Below are 18,434 nucleotides of genomic sequence, written 5' to 3'. Positions count from 1 at the left end.
GACTCGTTTTAAACATGGTTGGTTGGTTGGTTTAGGTTTTATTTATTTGAGAGAGTACAAACGGGGGGAAGGGGCAGAGGGAAAGGGAGAAGCAGACTCCACACTGAGCCCAATGTGTGGCTTGATCCCGGAATCCTGGGATCATGACCTGAGCAGAAGGCAGACACATCCGACTAAGCCACCCAGGCACCCCCTGTTTATTTTTATTGTGGTAAAACATTAAATGTATCATACTAATTATTTTTAAGTATCCAGTTGAGTAGTGTTAGGTATGTTTATATTGTTGTACAGCAGATCTCTAGAACATTTTCTTTTTTTTTTTTTTCTCTAGAACATTTTCATCTTGCAAAACTGAAACTTTATATCCATTAAACACTAATTCCCTTCCCTCTTTCCACTATTCCTTGGCCAAACACGTCTCTACTTTGTTTCTGTAATTCTCACTGCTATAGATAATTTATTTGAATATTCATTATATGAATAGATATTCATACAATATTTGTCCTCGTATGGTTTCTTTCATATATCATAATATCTTTAATGTTCATGTTATGGCATGTAACATGATTTCCTTTATAATATTCTACTGTATAAAGTTCATTATGTGCATGTACCATATTTTCTTTATACATTTGTCAGTGGACTTTGACTTACTTCCACCCCTTGACTATTATGGATACTGCTGCAGTGAACTTGTGAATTTTTTACCTCTTTCACATTTGGGCAAGATCTACAGTAAATATGTTGGGAGTGATGATTTGGAAGGTAATTATCCCTGATATCAGGATTATCCTTGATAATCCTGCTCACACAGAGCCTTGGTAATATATGCAAGGGTGGTGTTCCTCATGCCAAGTTTGTCCAAGGAATTGTTATATTCTCAGTAGCCGTGATGACATAGATTATGGTCGTGAGTCCTTCCTTGATTCCCAAGTTGTGATTGTTAACCTTAGTAGTGGTAAAGGGCATCAAGTGGTTAGTGGTGCAATATAGAGTGCTAACAGTTTTGAGTGATAATTTGTATGGTTTAATCCCATAATAAAATAATTCTTTTGGGCTCCACTTCTTTCTATATGAGCTTTGGCCTTCCTTAATGCAGTCACCAGTAAACTCCATAATTTAATCTGTGCCAGCATCCCCACAGTTGATCCTGGCAGGATTTCAATTCTAGAAGAATTGTGCTTGCATTGGTCTGATCCATAAGCTTCCTATTTCCATTCTTGATGGTGCTATTGAACTTGTAGTTGGAATCTTACTGGAATGTATACATTATGTAGTTGATGTCAATGAAAAGTCACTAATTACTGTAGTATCCTCCTTGCCATTATTGAAAGCGGGCTTGATGACCCTGGTGCCTAATGCACCCACATTTTTACTCTGATCCTTCACTCTTGTGTCATGAATGTTAGGTGCAGCTGGTACTGGACAAAGACAGGCTAGAAGAACACATGAACTAGCAAATACTTTTGAGTCTTTTTCCGTAATTTCCCAATCCTGAAAAACCAATCTAAATAACTGTTTGAACTGGGTTGGGTAGGATTTTCTCTCAGTATATGTCATTCTAGCCTCCATGTATATAAAAGCATAAAATATTTTATTAACTGGTCACACACTTGTTAAACTAAAAACAAGCATATGAAATTTTCATTTCTTAGGTAAATTTATAAAGGAGTAAGTTTAACATTTTGAGCAAAAGTGAAGATCTCTTAACCCTAATATTGTAAGAAGTAAAGAAACAGGAAATACTTTTTAATAGCATCTTATAGTAAAAAATTTATCATTATCAAGTGATTGCAACTTAGTACTTCTGGATCATGTAGAACGGAGGCCTTTTAAACATGAATGATCCTCGTGTGTGTGTGTGTGTGTGTGTGTGTCTGTGTGTTTTCCTCTAGTGTGAGATTTAGTCTATAAAATATATTTTTTAATCTAAAAATTTATAATAGAAATTTTTAATTTCACAGCAGCATGTTTTTGGTGTGATATATCATTGCTTTTGCATTATCATCTTGAGATGTAAAATTTTCTCTTTGTTTAAACCAAAAAGGGATTGATTATATTTTCCCAGTATCAACAAAATGTAACTCTACAAAGTAAGTTCTGAGAGAATGTCAGTGTCATAGTGTAGAAACAGTTCTTAAGCATGTAATTAGAGAGTTTTAAATATCAGCAGAGATCAATGTCACCAAATATTCTATATGAGAAGGCAGCTTATCAATATGTTATATAAAAGATTAATTTTGTTGCATTTCCACACTTCCCAAGTTTAATAGTCCAACAGTGAAATGGAGTACAAGTGGGCTTTGAAAATACAATCTTCTGTCTATTCTAAGTAAATTGTTACATTGAAAAAGTTATTTTTGACAACAAAAATTGGCACACGAACTTGATATTTCTGTTTCTGACGTGGACTTTAGGAATAACAAATTCTGGTTTTTGTATTAGCAATATATATATTTTTTTGGTTTTAGAATGACTGGAAATCTGATGAACTAGGTATTCTGTACATTTATAACTTAAAGGCAGTGATTTCAAGTTCTAAATTCGGTAAAATAAATAATAAATTTTTGGAAATTACTATTTTGATGCTGATTGATTTTCTACATCATATGGAAAAATCCATATAATTATGTTACTTATTTATTTGTCTGAAAATTTCTCGTAAGATGCACTTAGAAAAAGTTACATTTCATAAATATACATTAAAGTCCTACCGTGATACTGTGTTTAGCTTTTTCTAGTTACTAAAGTCTGATATATATATATATATATTTTGTTAAATAGAATTCTCCCAGTCCTTGGTTACATCAACCCACCCCTGTGACCTCAGCAGATGGTATTGGATTACTTAGTCACATTCCTGTCAGACCTTCCAGTGCAGAGCCTCATCGGTCTCTTAAAATTACAGCACATTCCAGTCCACCATTGACAAAAAGTTTAATAGATCACCATAAAGAGTAAGTTCACTAATGCTTAAAACTTATAGATACCTTGTCTTTTCTAGTTTTTCTTTTTAGACAAGTTAATAAACATCTTAAAAGTAGGCTTTGAATAAGCACTATTCTTTCCATTTTGATATATCTTCTAATTTACTTGAGTATTAAAGTAAATGCAAAGTCATGTTTTACTTTCATAATATTGCATAGATGCTATCCTCATATCATGCAAGAAAAAGCTGTTACAGAAACCTTTATGTGTATTTTCTTCACAGAGAATTGGAGAGGAAAGCTTTTATAGAACCATTACGTTCTGTTGCATCCACATCAGCAAAAAATGACCTGGATCTAAACAGATCACAGACTGGAAAAGATGGTCTATTGCATAGACATTTTGTGGATCCTGTATTGAATCAATTACAGAGACAACCCCAGGAGACTGGAGAGAGATTACACAAATATAAGGAGGAACATCGTCGAATCCTTCAAGAAAGTATTGATGTTGCTCCCTTTACAACTAAAATCAAGGGGCTTGAGGGTGAGAGGGACAATTATTCCAAAGTAGCATTGTCATCTTCTAGCCCTAAAAGCCATGTGATCATCAAACAAGACAAAGACATAGAATGCTCAGTATCAGATCTTTATAAAATGAAGCATTCTGTGCCTCAGAGTTTGCCCCAAAGTAACTATTTCACTACATTGTCTAATAGTGTGGTCAACGAACCACCAAGGTCATATCCATCCAAAGAGGTTTCAAATATTTACACTGAAAAACAGAGTAATACTGTTGCTGCAGCAGCTAATCCTCAAACTCTGACTTCATTTATATCGTCTCTTTCAAAGCCTCCACCTTTAATTAAACACCAACCAGAAAGTGAAGGTTTAGTAGGAAAGATTCCAGATCATCTTCCCCATCAGATTGCTTCTCACTCAGTAACAACCTTCAGAAATGATTGTAAGAGTCCTACCCATTTGACAGTTTCTTCTACAAATGCACTCCGGAGCATGCCTGCTTTACATAGAGCACCAGTATTTCATCCACCAATCCATCACAGCTTGGAAAGAAAGGAAGGCAACTATAGTAGTCTTTCCCCTCCAACTCTAACCCCAGTGATGCCTGTAAATGCTGGTGGGAAAGTTCAAGAATCACAAAAGCCTCCAACTCTAATTCCAGAGCCAAAAGACTCTCAGGCAAATTTTAAGAGTTCTTCTGAACAGAGTTTGTCAGAAATGTGGAAATCTAATAATAACCTCAGCAAAGAAAAAGCTGAATGGCATGTGGAGAAAAGCAGTGGAAAGTCACAGGCTGCTATGGCATCTGTCATTGTACGTCCACCATCTAGTACAAAACTTGAGAGCGTGCCAGCAATGCAGTTAGCTTCCAAAGATCGAGTTAGTGAAAGATCTTCAACTGGGGCAAATCAAACAGATTGCCTCAAACCAGCAGAAGCTGGAGAGACTGGAAGAATCATTCTGCCAAGTGTGAATTCAGATAGTGCTCACATAAAATCTGAAAAAAGTGTCCAGGCTGTCTCACAGGGCAGTGTTCCCAGTTCAGTCATGTCTGCTGTAAATACAGTGTGTAATACCAAAACGGATGTACTCACATCTGCTGCCACTACCACTAGTGTTTCCAGCTGGGGTAGTTCAGAAATAATTTACTCTTTATCAAATACCATTTTGGCCTCTAAATCCTTAGAATGTACCTCTTCAAAAAACGTCAGTCATTCAGTGGCTCAAATGCAAGAATGCAGGGTCAGCACCACAGCTCCAGTTACACCAGCCAGTAGTCAGACAGGAAGTGCTGTTCAGCCCAGCCCTGGGTTCTCAGGCACAACTGATTTTATCCATTTAAAAAAGCACAAGGCAGCATTGGCTGCAGCTCAGTATAAAAGTAGTAATGTCAGTGAGACTGAGCCTAATGCTGTAAAAAATCAGACATCTTCAACCTCCCTTCTCTTGGATAGCACTATAGTCTGTAGTACAATAAACAAAGCAAACTCTGTAGGAAATGGGCAAGCATCCCAGACAACTCAACCTAACTACCATACTAAGCTGAAAAAGGCCTGGCTTACTAGACACTCAGAGGAAGATAAAAATACTAATAAAATGGAAAATTCAGGGAATTCTGTAGCAGAAATTATTAAGCCATGTTCTGTCAATTTAATAGCCTCAACATCTAATGATATACAAAATAGTGTAGATAGTAAGATTATAGTTGATAAATATGTAAAAGATGATAAAGTCAGTAGGAGAAAAGCCAAAAGGACTTATGAATCTGGCTCTGAAAGTGGAGACTCAGATGAAAGTGAAAGCAAGTCAGAGCAAAGGACTAAGAGGCAACCTAAGCCAACTTACAAAAAGAAGCAGAATGATTTGCAGAAGAGAAAAGGTGAAGTAGAGGAAGATTTAAAACCCAATGGGGTTCTCAGCAGGAGTGCCAAAGAAAAAAGTAAATTGAAATTACAGAGCAACAGTAATAGTGGTAAGTAAGTTGATTACTTTTTTCTATCAGGTAAAATGGGTTGTACTTAAAATAATGGTGTCTTTCTCAAAAGATGCATCTAGCTCTAGCATAATGTATGTGCTCACTGACCTCATTTCTGCATTTCCCAGGTAAACTGTAAAAGCAAATAAGACCTCTCTTCCCATTTCTAAGAGACTTGTAGAAATAATGTTTTACCTACACTCATACTGACAAAAACCCAATATGTTACTTAGCAGTTACTCAGATTTTGACCATTTCTAAGAACTGTCGAAATGCAGTTAAAGCTATCATACCAAAAGAGGATTTCTCTTTTTTTTAATAATAAATTTATTTTTTATTGGTGTTCACTTTGCCAACATACAGAATAACACCCAGTGCTCATCCCCTCAAGTGCCCCCCTCAGTGCCCATCACCCATTGACCCCCGCCCCCCGCCCTCCTCCCCTTCCACCACCCCTAGTTCGTTTCCCAGAGTTAGGAGTCTCTATGTTCTGTCTCCCTTTCTGATATTTTCCACACATTTCAAAAGAGGACTTCTAATAATAAGGTATTCACCTTTACCATGATATAGTTGTAAAAGAAATTCTATTCACATGTATACTTCCTTTAAGTCACATTTTTAGATGAAAGTTGCTTCAATTAGTGTGGATGTGAGTGGCCTATTTCTTATCCTCTCATCTGGTAACAAAATGAAAGCTTATTGAAATTACCTTCTATTTAATTAATATTGTTACTCAGGACATTCTTAACAATGGGTAAAGGTTAAAAGCAGGAGATTGTGGTTTTGTGTGCTCATTTCTATACTCAAGGATTTTCATAAGTAAAAGTTTCAAAACTGGTAATATTTACATTTCATTTGTTGCCTCAGCAGGGCGAAATAAGTGATACTTGCCAATGGTATTTACTATAAAGTGTTTCTGTGTTTTTACTCTAGAAATCATTTTTCTCAGTTTGCTTATTTATTTCCAGGTATGTTGTACAATGCAGAAAGCACTTAATAGTTTCACTATATCTGTGTATTCATCCACATACAATATATGAAATATCTGACAATGTGGACATTCAAGAAGTACTTTCACAAGCATTTGGATGCTTGAAGGCTCTTATTTGGGCCTTTTCACTGAATGAGTTTTTTTATGTGCCTGTGTAGAAACCAGAGGCAAAGTGAAGGAGAGAAAAACAGGAGGATGGGCTCACAGAAAAGGACAGCCAGAAAGTGAAAGACCTAGGAAAACAAGCTCAGCTAGAGACAGAGGCTGACAGACTGAAATGCAAATATAGTCAGAAGGAAGAAAGAAGGAGATTGACATCAGAGGATACAGGATACATGCATGCCATTTATTTGAGTATTGGATATTGTACAGTGTTGTTTTCTTTCTCATATGTTCCACTTCCCCAGTGAATTCTTAAGAGGCTTAGTGTGGTCAATAATTGTTTCTTTTCTGTTTTACATATTTCTTTTGGTGTTGAGTATACATATAATTGAGTTAAATTTATAGAAAACAGATAGGGGGATCCCTGGGTGGCTTAGCAGTTTAGCACCTGCCTTTGGCCCACTGTGTAATTCTGGAGCCCTGGGATCAAGTCCCACATCGGGCTCCCTGCGTGGAGCCTGCTTCTCCCTCTGCCTGTGTCTCTGTTTCTCTCTCTGTGTGTCTCTCATGAATAAATAAATAAAATCTTAAAAAAAAAAAAAAAAGAGAAGGAAGAAAGAAAGAAAACAGAGGTAGGAATTTTCCAGATTTTAACACTTAGGAAGCTCTTGTGAAGTTAAATTTATAAAATTAACTCTTAACAAAGTACATATTCTATTTCGTTTTGAGACTGAATGTACATGTTCCCAAGTAAGAGTTCAAAGACAAAGAGACTGGAATCATCACTTTCCTCTAATTCATAATACCTAGTCAAACCTTAGTAACAGTTAACCCCAGAGAGAGGGTATTCTAAGTCCCATATACTCAAGTTCAAAATAATAAAAAGTGACTATTAATTGCTATCTGTTAATTATGGGCACAGTTGTCTAGCCTTTGTTTGCGCTATCTAGAAAAGTTCTCTAAATTGAGAGTTCATGAATCTGACTTCTAAACTTGAGTGGATTATCTACCTTGAGGATTAAATACGTTTATCTTTTTAATGGTCATTGGAGTTGTCATCACTCATAGTCAAAAGGAGTGAACTAAGTCTGTATTTAGAGAATATAATGTGATTACATTCACTGCTATCCATGTATTAATTATACACAATTAATGCCTGTAAAGAAACTTGTGTTTCTTAATACATTCTAAAGCCAGGTACAGGGACACCTGGGTGGCTCAGCGGTTGAGCATCTGCCTTTGGCTCAGGGCGTGATCCTAGGATCCAGGATCCAGTCCCACATCGGGCTCCCTGTGGGAGCCTGCTTCTCCCTCTGCCTATGTTTCTGCCTTTCTCTGTGTGTCTCTCATGAATAAATAAATAAATCTTTAAAAAAAAAATAAAGCCAGGTACAGTAGATTTTATCTATTTTGGAATGTCTTCATATCTGCTGCCTTTTCATAATGATAATTAAAAGTTAGCTGTTTTTCCGTGACTAATTTCTTACATTATTTTATAAACTGAAATTGCCCATCAAATTTAAATGTAAGTCCTGTGATAAAACCAGTGGCTAGGGATCCCTGAGTGGCACAGCGGTTTAGCGCCTGCCTTTGGCCCAGGGCGCGATCCTGGAGACCCGGGATCGAATCCCACATCGGGCTCCCGGTGCATGGAGCCTGCTTCTCCCTCTGCCTGTGTCTCTGCCTCTCTCTCTCTCTTTGTGTGACTATCATAAATAAATAAAAATTTTAAAAAATTAAAAAAAAAACCAGTGGCTTTACTATAATCAATTAATTTCTGTATCTCAAAAAAATATTTTTACAGGTGATGGCATATCAGAGATTAAAGGGTATAGTATGTATTTGTTTCCTGTTTTCTTCCTCCCTAATTTTCTGTTGGCTAGAGCAGCTGTTTGAGGATTTGCTAATAAATTGAGAGCTAAGATTGAAATATTCTAATGGTAAAAGGGGAGTACTAGGTATTTTTTTGTTGACTGAATATCTTATTCTCAAAGTTTTAGATTTTAGATATTGTCAATAAATTAGACATATATAATTGAAAGATATTTTGTTGTACAAATTCTATTATAGTAATATCCATAAAAGGCATTAAGTACCATTGTGTATAGCCTAATTTAGAAGCAAAAATTATAATATCAAAAACTGTCTATATGACCTGGGCCTTCATGTCTTTGTAATTCATTCATGCATTTAAATCTAAAAACAGCTCCAAGTGTCTGTTTTGTGTCACAGAATTGAGATTTGCTTTGTAATATCTGGTTCTTTATTATAATACTGTTTAAATGGTTCACAGTGGTATGGTTATCCATAATCTTTGAATTGTTCCATTACCTAGAATGTAAAAGCATATTGGTTAGTAGTTGTTTTCTAGTCAAAATAGAAATAGATTGAACTTTAGTTAGTGGATTAAGCCAAATAGCTTGCCCTGAGTCAGAAATAGAAGAGGAGGGAACATGTCATTTTTGTAAAGAACCCAGGCAGCAGTTCTAAAAGTGCTTAATAACTGGAAGCAGATTTTAAATGGGCCATCCCGGAGTTTATACACAATTCTTCCTATGTTGAGATATGTTATCTTGGTGTCATTGTGCTGCTTTCAGTATCAGCAGGTAAGTGATAGTGGGAGCTCAAGAGGTCTGCTACATGTTTCTGCAAGAAGTATATAGACTCAGGAGAATAGCTGTACTGCCTCTTTTCCACATCTGAGTGATTAGAAAACACAGGAAATATCTTTTAACATGACAAATAGCAAACTATGTACATCTCATACCTGACATACAGACATCTTGTAAGTATACATTTAAGAGTTTGATATTTCTTTGTCCCAACATAGGTTGTTTTTAAATAAACATGCTTTTAATTTTTTAATCTGCTCTGTAGATGTGTGATTGATTACTTGAGCCCATGACAACAATTAAGTTCAAGTTAATAAGCATAATGGAGCAATGACTTGTAGAGTATAAATAAATAATTTCTCTTCGTCAAATATTAGTCATTTGAGGGATTGTTTTTTCTTTAGATTTCTCTGGTGCTTTTCTTTCTACCATCAAAAAGTCAATTTAGTACTGGCTTTTTAATTTTCTTTAAACCCTTTTATTTTCTAAAACATACTGACTGGGGCAGCCCCGGGGGCGCAGCGGTTTGGCACTGCCTGCAGCCTGGGGTGTGATCCTGGAGACCTGGGATCGAGTTCCACGTCAGGCTCCCTGCATGGAGCCTGCTTGTGTCTCTGCCTCTCTCTGTGTGTGTCTATGAATAAATAAATAAAATCTTTAAAAAAAAAAAAAAACAAACTGACTGTTCCATCAGTATGTTGAATTAAATGGAGGGCATCCTAATAAGGGAGAGATGCTAAGAGAAATAGCTTAGTCCCTCTTCTCTCAAATATTGGTGTTATAGAACTACTATTTAACTTGTCATAATGAGCCACACTTACTGTGGAGAGTCAGGTTAAATATTTCAAAACTATACAAGTATGTTTGATTAACCTGTAGTTTCTAAAAGTATTAACTTTCGGTCTTCAGGTTCTTCCTGTGGATCTTGAAAGAACTTTCTCCTACATAAACCAAATTCCTGTGTAAAAGGGCTATATTTGTAGCTATATTTTCACATAGAAAATGAATGATTCCTGTGTTTTCTATTATACAAATATGAATATCTAATATATAAAGATTCAGTCAGCAAAAGATTTACTCAGCTCTACATTTCCAGTATACTGACATAAGATTATAGAAATGCTGTTGTGGACTTTCTGTTATTAATGAGGACCTATGTCTTTGTCTTTACTTTTATAATCTTAATATATTGTGACAATTGTGTACTTGTCTTGAATTTTATTGCAAGAAGTTTATGTACTTTTTTAAAATGTTGTAATCTTGCTAATAATTTCTTACTGGTTTTACAGCTGGCATCCCTCGTTCAGTATTAAAAGATTGGCGTAAAGTCAAGAAGCTGAAGCAAACTGGGGAATCCTTTTTACAGGATGACTCCTGCTGTGAGATAGGGCCTAATTTGCAAAAGTGCCGGGAGTGTAGACTTATTCGGAGTAAAAAAGGAGAAGAACCAGCTCATTCACCAGTGTTCTGTAGATTTTACTACTTTAGACGGTAAGTGAAAATATGTAATTGGGGGAAAATCTGTTTACTGGATATTGGAAATTATACTCTCATTCTGAGGGTCCTTCGTAGAGGTGGGCATGAGTCCTTTGAACTTCCCTGTTTCTGAAACATAAAGAATATTAAACTTTTGTGGTAAATTTCATAATCATATTGTTACTTGCATTCAAATGGCCTTTCTCTTCTGAGAGAATTCATCCTTATTCAGAAAATGTTATTTTTCTTCTAGAAAATAATAGGAAACAGTAGTTTGTTTGATTTAAGGAATTTTTTAAAGTTTATATACTTTGACCAAAGTAGTGTTGTATTTATATCTGTGTGTTAGCTAGCAATACAAGTAGTCTATAAATCAGAGTAAAGAATCTAGGCATTAAACTAAAGTCATTGCTTTACATTGAACTACTCATATTTTTGTTAAATATGGAGCTATAAAAATAATTAAGTTATGAAAAAAAGAATGTCAGTACCATGTCATATTTTACAGGTTTTGTAGTAAGTATAAAAACAACTTGTAGTTGTTATTATCCTACATACTACTCTTAATAATAATATTACTAGATAATTCTTCAATACCAAAAGCATATATGGACTTATAAGAGTTCAACAAAACGAATAGCTGGGTGATCCAGCCAGTAGAGACCAACAGTTAATGTCTCAGATTGTAGAATCAGTTATTCCTGAGTTTTAGCTCATTCTCTTGGTTCCTGTATGACTTTGTTAACTATAGTAGGGTTACAGCTAAGCCTGTCTCCTATGCATAATGCTGATAATAGTGGTACATATAGCAAAGATTTCGTGATTAAATGACATAGAGTATACAAAGTCCTTCGTTTAATACCAAGCACATATGAATGGTGTATAAATGTTAACTTGTTATTTTCCTAATCATCACCCTCATCTTCTTAAGTTAGGAGACCCTTTGCTCTGGCAAATATACCTCTGCTGGTGGCCCAATAGAAACCCCAAGAAATGCATTGGTAGGAACAAGAACAGGTTCTATTTCATATTTTTACTTCATGGTCTTTCTAGCCAACAATCTCCAAAGGACAGACAAATTTAAAGAATAGTTGTAAAAGGTCATACACCTGGAATTGCAGAAAAGCTGGAAAAAAAAAAAAAAACATCAAAATGAAAGTTGGTTGCAGTGTCCGTCAGTTAAGTGTCAGACTCTTTTTTTTTTTTTTTAAGTGTCAGACTCTTGATTTCAGCTCAGTAATGATCTTGGATGGTGAGATGGAGTCCCATGTCAGTCCTTGCTGGGTGTGGAGTCTGCTTAAGATTCTATCTCTCCCTCTGCTCCCCCCCTCTTGAAGAAAAAGGAAGGAAATATATATTCAGGTAGAGATAATAACACAAAGCTGAAATAAGATGTTGGATTATAACAAAGGGAGAAATCTGGTTAAAAAAAGAAGAAGGAAAGGTTTAGATAATAAAAATATGAGATGAGGTAGTAGAAGGAACATTCTTGGTGTTGTCCATTTGAAAAATAGAGAATGAATTATAATGAACTGCCAATATTCCCTGATTGAGAGTAAAAAGAGTAAGTACTATAATAACTGAAGAATAACCACTAACCAGGGGAAGAGTGGCAGTTTTCCTTTCTATTTACCTTAAACTTTTCTGAATTTAGTAGTTACATGAATTGGATGTTGGAAGCTGAGAGGAACTAAGCATACATAATGGGGTTCCTAATAAACTTTTTGGGAGTTTCATCCTTGTTCCTCTAAGTCATAAATAAAGTGTTGTTTTGTTTTGTTTTAAGATTTTATTTATTCATTAGAGACACAGGGAGAGAGAGAGGCAGAGACACAGGCAGAGGGAGAAGCAGGGCTCCGTGCAGGAAGCCCAACGTGGGACTTGATCCCAGGGCTCCTGGATCAGGCCCTGGGCTAAAGGCGGCGCTAAACTGCTGAGCCACCACCGGGGCTGCCCTAAAGTGTCGTTTAAATTAATGAAACTGTACTTGGCATTTTTTTAATCCAGTAAATATCTTAAAGTGATTTAAGGAATTTTCTTTTCCATTTATTGATTGATTGATTGAGGGAAAGGAGTTCGGAGGAAGAGGCAGAGAAGGAGAGAGAATCTTAAGCAGACTCCACTCCCAGCATAGAGCCCAACGTGGGGCTTGAGCTCATGACCCTGAGATCGTCACCTGAGCTGAAATCAAGAGTCAGATGTCCAACTGACTGAGCCATCCACACACCTCCATTTAGGGCATTCTCAAGGTTCCTGATTTAAGTTATATATAAAATAACAACATTACTCTAGGCAGCATTTGGCCCACATTTTAATTCTTGTCCTTGTCAGACACTTGGATATAGTTTTCATTTGATTGAATTAACAATGTAGTTAAAAGTGATAGAAATCTTATTTCTTGAAATAACCTAAAAGTGGTACTGCTTATCATTGCCATTTGTGTAACACTATGGAAGTCATTTAAGTTTGTTAAATTTAATTAATAATTAAAATGTGTGTGTATGAAAGACCTACCCTATTTTCTTATTTTTTAACATAAATATAGTTTGTATGTTTATAATATAAAAATTATAACTTTATAAAACTGGACTTCTGGCTAGGTATCTAATCCTCTTATGTTTTAAAATTTCAGATTGTCATTTAGTAAAAATGGAGTGGTCAGAATAGATGGTTTCTCTTCTCCTGACCAATATGATGATGAAGCCATGAGCTTATGGACACATGAAAATTATGAAGATGATGAACTAGATGTAGAAACTTCAAAATACATCTTGGATATCATAGGTGATAAATTCTGTCAGTTAGTAACATCTGAAAAAACAGCTTTGTCCTGGGTGAAAAAGGATGGTAAGGAAGTTAAATACTTAGAACATACAACTGTACAAATTTCATTTTAAGAATTTCTCTTTCAAAAAAGAAAAGAATTTCTCTTTCAAGGATATTTAATGGGCTAAGTTCCTAATTTTACCTAGTTTCATTGAGATTTTATTTTGATGGTACTGTTTTAAATGCGATTACATGTACTTAAGGTAACATATTTTCCAACTGAGGTTATAATGAATGTGGATTAACAATTCATGAAATCACAATAGCATTATGCTGTTTCTGCAATCATGACATATAGTTAGCATGAAAAGGATATTTCAGATATGAAATGGAGAAATAACAGCATTTGCCAGAGAAAGATACCGTCTATGCCAATTTAAGTTTTTAATGTACTGTGGTTCATCACAACCTTCAGTTAGATTTATATTTGAATCCCAGCTTTACTCCTTTTAACTGTATGGCTATAAAATGGGAATAACTGTCTCACAGCTTTGTTTAGAAAGTAAATTATATCTACATATGTAAAGCATCTAACATGAATTCTCTAAATGTTAGCTTCTTATCCTCCCTTTCTCTTAAATCAATGATTTGTCTCTCAAGGGATGTTTAACAATGACTGGAGACATTTTTGGTTGCATAATTGTTGCATAAGTTGATTGCATAAGTTGGAGGTGTTTGATAGAGTACTAGCATCTAATGGGTGGAGGTCACAGATGCCACTAAGCATTCTATTCTACATTGCAGAGAATAGTCCCTCACAACAGAGAATTATTCAATCAAAAATCTTCAAAGTACTAAAGTTGAAAAAATTCATTAGATGTAAAACTTCTGAAAAGAATTACTAATTCAAGAAATCTGTTGATCTTTAGTTAATATATCCTTTAAAGTCTTGATTTGCCTTTAAATTTTTGTTCTTGTATATTTCAGCAAAAAATGTGTGGAAAAGAACATGTTTGCCTTTAAATTTTTATTTTTCTCTATTTCAGCCAAAATTGCCTGGAAGAGAGCAGTGAGAGGAGTCCGGGAAATGTGTGATGCATGTGAAGCAACATTGTTTAACATTCATTGGGTCTGCCAAAAATGTGGATTTGTGGTCTGCTTAGATTGTTACAAGGCAAAGGAAAGAAAGAGTTCTAGAGGTTGGTTTATAACTGTGTAAATTGAAATTTTTATAACGTCCCTTTTCTATAGGATCAGTCATCTGGAAAATTATGTGTGTGTGAGGTTTTCTTTCTCTACTTTCCTTTATTTTGAATATATTACATTAAAGAAGTTTTATGAAGTTTATTAATGGCCAGATTTTCTAGAATAAAAATTCCATCTACATCTTTTTATCCTCTAGTAAGATCCACCCTCTCATTTCAAGCAGGTAGTTGTGTTAAGATTTATTTATTTTAGAGAGAGAGTGAGTGAGGTGGGTGTAGGGACGGCGGGAGAGAGAGAATCCTGAAGCAGACTCCCTACTGAGCACGGAGTATGACATGGGGCTCAATCCCATGACCCTGAAATCATGATCTGAGCCGAAATCAAGAGTCAGAGACACTTAACTAAGCCACCCAGGGTCACCCTCAAGCAGGTATTTTTTTTTTATTGTAGCCCAATTTAGGATAGGTTTTGCTTCTTTCAGATTCCAGTATGTAGGAACCTGAAGTCCATTCTAGAACCTATGAATTACATGGTCATGCACGTGAGCCACAATTGAATACTTACTTGTATGAACTGGTTTTTCTAAATAATTGGTCCATAAAGTTTTTTTTCTTCAAATTTTAATTTAAATTCTAGTTAGTTAACATACAGTTAATGGTCTAGCCAAATATTGGTTTCAGGAGTAGAATTCAGTGGTTCATTACTTAGTACAACCAGTGCTCATCACAAGTGCCTTCTTGTTACTCACCGCCCATTGCCCTCTATGAACCCTCGGTTTGTTCTCTGTCCTTAAAACCATAAAGTTCAAATCAAAGTGTTCAAGAATATGCTTCCCCCAGTGTCATTTATCTCTTGGTTCTTAGAGAATAATGAAGAAGTCCTTATTACATATGAAATTAGTCTCTGAAGCTATTATTTTCTAATTTCTAGGTAAAGTGGCACAAAAATAGGTGATCTGTGAAATAATATAAAATTTAAAAAGGAAGTAACTAAGTTCACCTTTTCTCATCCCAAAAGTATTTTTAGAGAATGTTTACACAAGGCAAATTTGGAAATAGATACCTAATACTAGTAACATGAGATTTTTGAGTAATTTGTTTGGGATACAGTTTTCATGAAATGAGAGGATTCAAGTTGTGGAAGTACTAGAAGTAAAATCATATTTAGTGATAGAAACGGTTTAATGTCTAAAAATGATGAATGCTATTTTCATATCCAGGTATCTTTTTCAGAATAGTATATCAGATAGATAAACCATGAGTTAGCCATCAGTATCTTTTCCACTGATAAATTTACAAAAACTTTTTCTTAGATACCCAGCACTTAACCAAAAAGACCTCTGGAGCTGGGGACACATTTCCAAACATCACAGCTGGGTGTTTTCTGTGATAATGCAAAAATGTGAATGCATTCTAGGAGCACCTGGGTGGTGCAGTCAGTTAAGCGTCAGACTCTTGGTTTTGGCTCAGGTCATAACCTCATAGGTAGTGAGATAGAGCTTCCTGTTGGGCTTGGTGCTCCACAGACTGGAACTTTCTCTCTCTCAGCTCCTCCTGTGTATTTGGGCACATGCTCACTCACTGTGTGTGTCTCTCTCTCTCTCTCTGTAAAATAAATCTTTTTTTTTAAAAAAAAGGAATGCATGTTAGGCATTTACTATCTTCAAAATTATAAAAATATATTTGGATATTTTCCACTAATACAATTAGCTACACTGTTAAAAAACATCACATACATTTTCTATTATTCCTGGCTCCATGTTAGTTTTGTTTTCCCTTTACCTAATTAAAAAATTAATGTTTTGTATTTTCCTATATTGTATGCATAATTATAAGTATGTAGTATTTTTTTAATAAGATAGGGTATGTATAATCCTAAATAGTTGTCTTCTGTGGACGCCTGGGTGGCTTAGCAGTTGAGTGCCTGCCTTTGGCGCAGGGCATGATCCTGGACTCCCAGGATCAAGTCCCACATCGGGCTCCCTGCATGGAGCCTACCTCTCTCTCTGTCATGAATAAATAAATAAAAATCCTAAGTAAGTAAGTAAGTAAATAAATAAATAAATATGTTGCTATTGATATTCATAGTACTATTAATTTTGAAAGTATTGTCACTGTATCTTTTTTTAATATAACCTATATGCTTTATATTCTGTTATCTATTTAGCTATGTCATTGTTAAATATTGTAATAAACTCATTGAATAGGATATAGTTTTATATATCTAAAATATAAGCAATTAGAAAACATTTACAGATTACTGTGTAGGCTCTGGAGGGGAAAGTTGGAATTTTTTTCTTTTAAAAGATTTTAAAGATTCCTTTGAGAGAGAGAGGGCATGTGTGCATACACAAGGGGGAGGGACAGAGGGAGCAGAAGAAGCAGACTCCCCGCTGAGCAGGGAGCCCATTGTGGGGCTCTGTCTGGGATCATGACCTTACCAAAAGGTAACTGCTTGACCAACTGAGCCACCCAGGTGCCCCTCGTTGGAAAGCTTTTATAGAAAACCAATTTTGGGCATTTTATTTATTTATTTATTTTTAGATATTTTATTTATTTTTGAGAGACACAGAGAGGCAGAGACATAGGCAGAGGAAGAAGCAGGCTCCCTCCAGGGAGCCTGATGCAGAACTCAATCCCATGACCCCAAGATCATGACCTCAACCACCGATCCACCCAGGCACCCCAGTTTTAGACATTTTAGACTAGATTTGAATTTTTAGTCTGAAACTTTTAATGAAACGGTTGTAGTTTTTTTTGTGTGCTGAATATAATGAGCTTTCTAATATTTATTGAAACTGTTATAACCACACCAATATGTAGCTGTGTCATTAAATTTATAGAAAAAAATTTCCTTGAGGTCAAGGTAATTGAATATTTTTCCTGTGTATGATATGCCTTAATATGTTTACAACTCCAGGTATGGAGCCTTTTTTGAAGGCAGTAATAACAGTTAAATATTTTATATAAAATAGCAGTTTTTTGACATCTTATGGCATTTCCTCTACATGTCTTTGAAGTATAAGAGGAAAATAGTAGTAACCTCAAATTTGTGTCAGTCTAATGTACTAAGATCAGACAACAGCCCTGTTGGACACAGAAAATAGTGAAGAGATAAAAGGAAATTAGCGACAGAGAAGCTAAAATCAAGTAAGGAAGATAGAGGTAACAAATATATTAGTGACAGTAATGGTAATGTTAGAAGAGGCTAAATAACATAAATCAATTTTGTATCTTATTTTTATAAAATTCTCAGTGATAGAACTGTCTTATTGTTTTAAAAACTGAACATTTGAAGCCTACCATTTATATTTTATATAGTTGTTAGCTCTTTATATACAAACCTCCAATTTTACAATTATAAAATCATGACCTATAAAAGTGTACATTGTAATCATACAGATAAAGAACTGTATGCTTGGATGAAGTGTGTGAAAGGACAACCGCATGATCACAAACATTTAATGCCTACTCAAATTATACCCGGTTCTGGTAAGTATAAATGTATTTACTTAGTAGTGTAACAGCTCTTTTTTGCTTTACATTATTTAGGAGTATGTAGGAATATAATACAATGGAAAGGTAAGGTTTATCTAATCCTGAGTTGTTTTTGTTCAATTCTTAGAATTCTCTATGGAATAAAGCTAGCAAGGCAAGCCCAGCCCCAATGATGAAGAAAGCGGGAGGAACCATTTTAGAGGGGGAAAACTAGAGTGTAATCAAAAAGTTTTTTAATTTTTTTTTTTTTTTAAGATTTTATTTATTTATTTGTAAGTGAGCACAAGTGGCAGGGAAGGGCAGAGGGAGAGAACAAAGCAGACTCCCCGCTGATCAGGGAACCTGATGCAGGTCTCAATA

The 18,434-nt window shown here is 35.2% G+C and overlaps 1 protein-coding gene across 5 annotated transcripts in view; it reads left to right on the top strand.

Annotated features, from left to right (window-relative positions):
- Window positions 1-18,434, top strand: part of JMJD1C (jumonji domain containing 1C) — a 322,913-nt gene that overhangs the window by 278,829 nt on the left and 25,650 nt on the right. For all 5 annotated transcript variants that reach the window (XM_038534062.1, XM_038534059.1, XM_038534058.1 and 2 more), the window contains 6 exons: window positions 2,785-2,957; window positions 3,212-5,421; window positions 10,419-10,620; window positions 13,238-13,452; window positions 14,418-14,570; window positions 17,979-18,068. In XM_038534062.1, the coding sequence (XP_038389990.1) occupies window positions 2,785-2,957; window positions 3,212-5,421; window positions 10,419-10,620; window positions 13,238-13,452; window positions 14,418-14,570; window positions 17,979-18,068 (3,043 nt within the window). The remainder of the gene's footprint in view (window positions 1-2,784; window positions 2,958-3,211; window positions 5,422-10,418; window positions 10,621-13,237; window positions 13,453-14,417; window positions 14,571-17,978; window positions 18,069-18,434) is intronic.

This window comes from Canis lupus, chromosome 4 (genome assembly GCF_011100685.1).
Source record: "Canis lupus familiaris isolate Mischka breed German Shepherd chromosome 4, alternate assembly UU_Cfam_GSD_1.0, whole genome shotgun sequence".
NCBI classification, from domain to species: Eukaryota; Metazoa; Chordata; class Mammalia; order Carnivora; family Canidae; genus Canis; species Canis lupus.
Note: the sequence above shows the minus strand (reverse complement) of the source record. Positions and strands in the feature narration are given on the sequence as shown.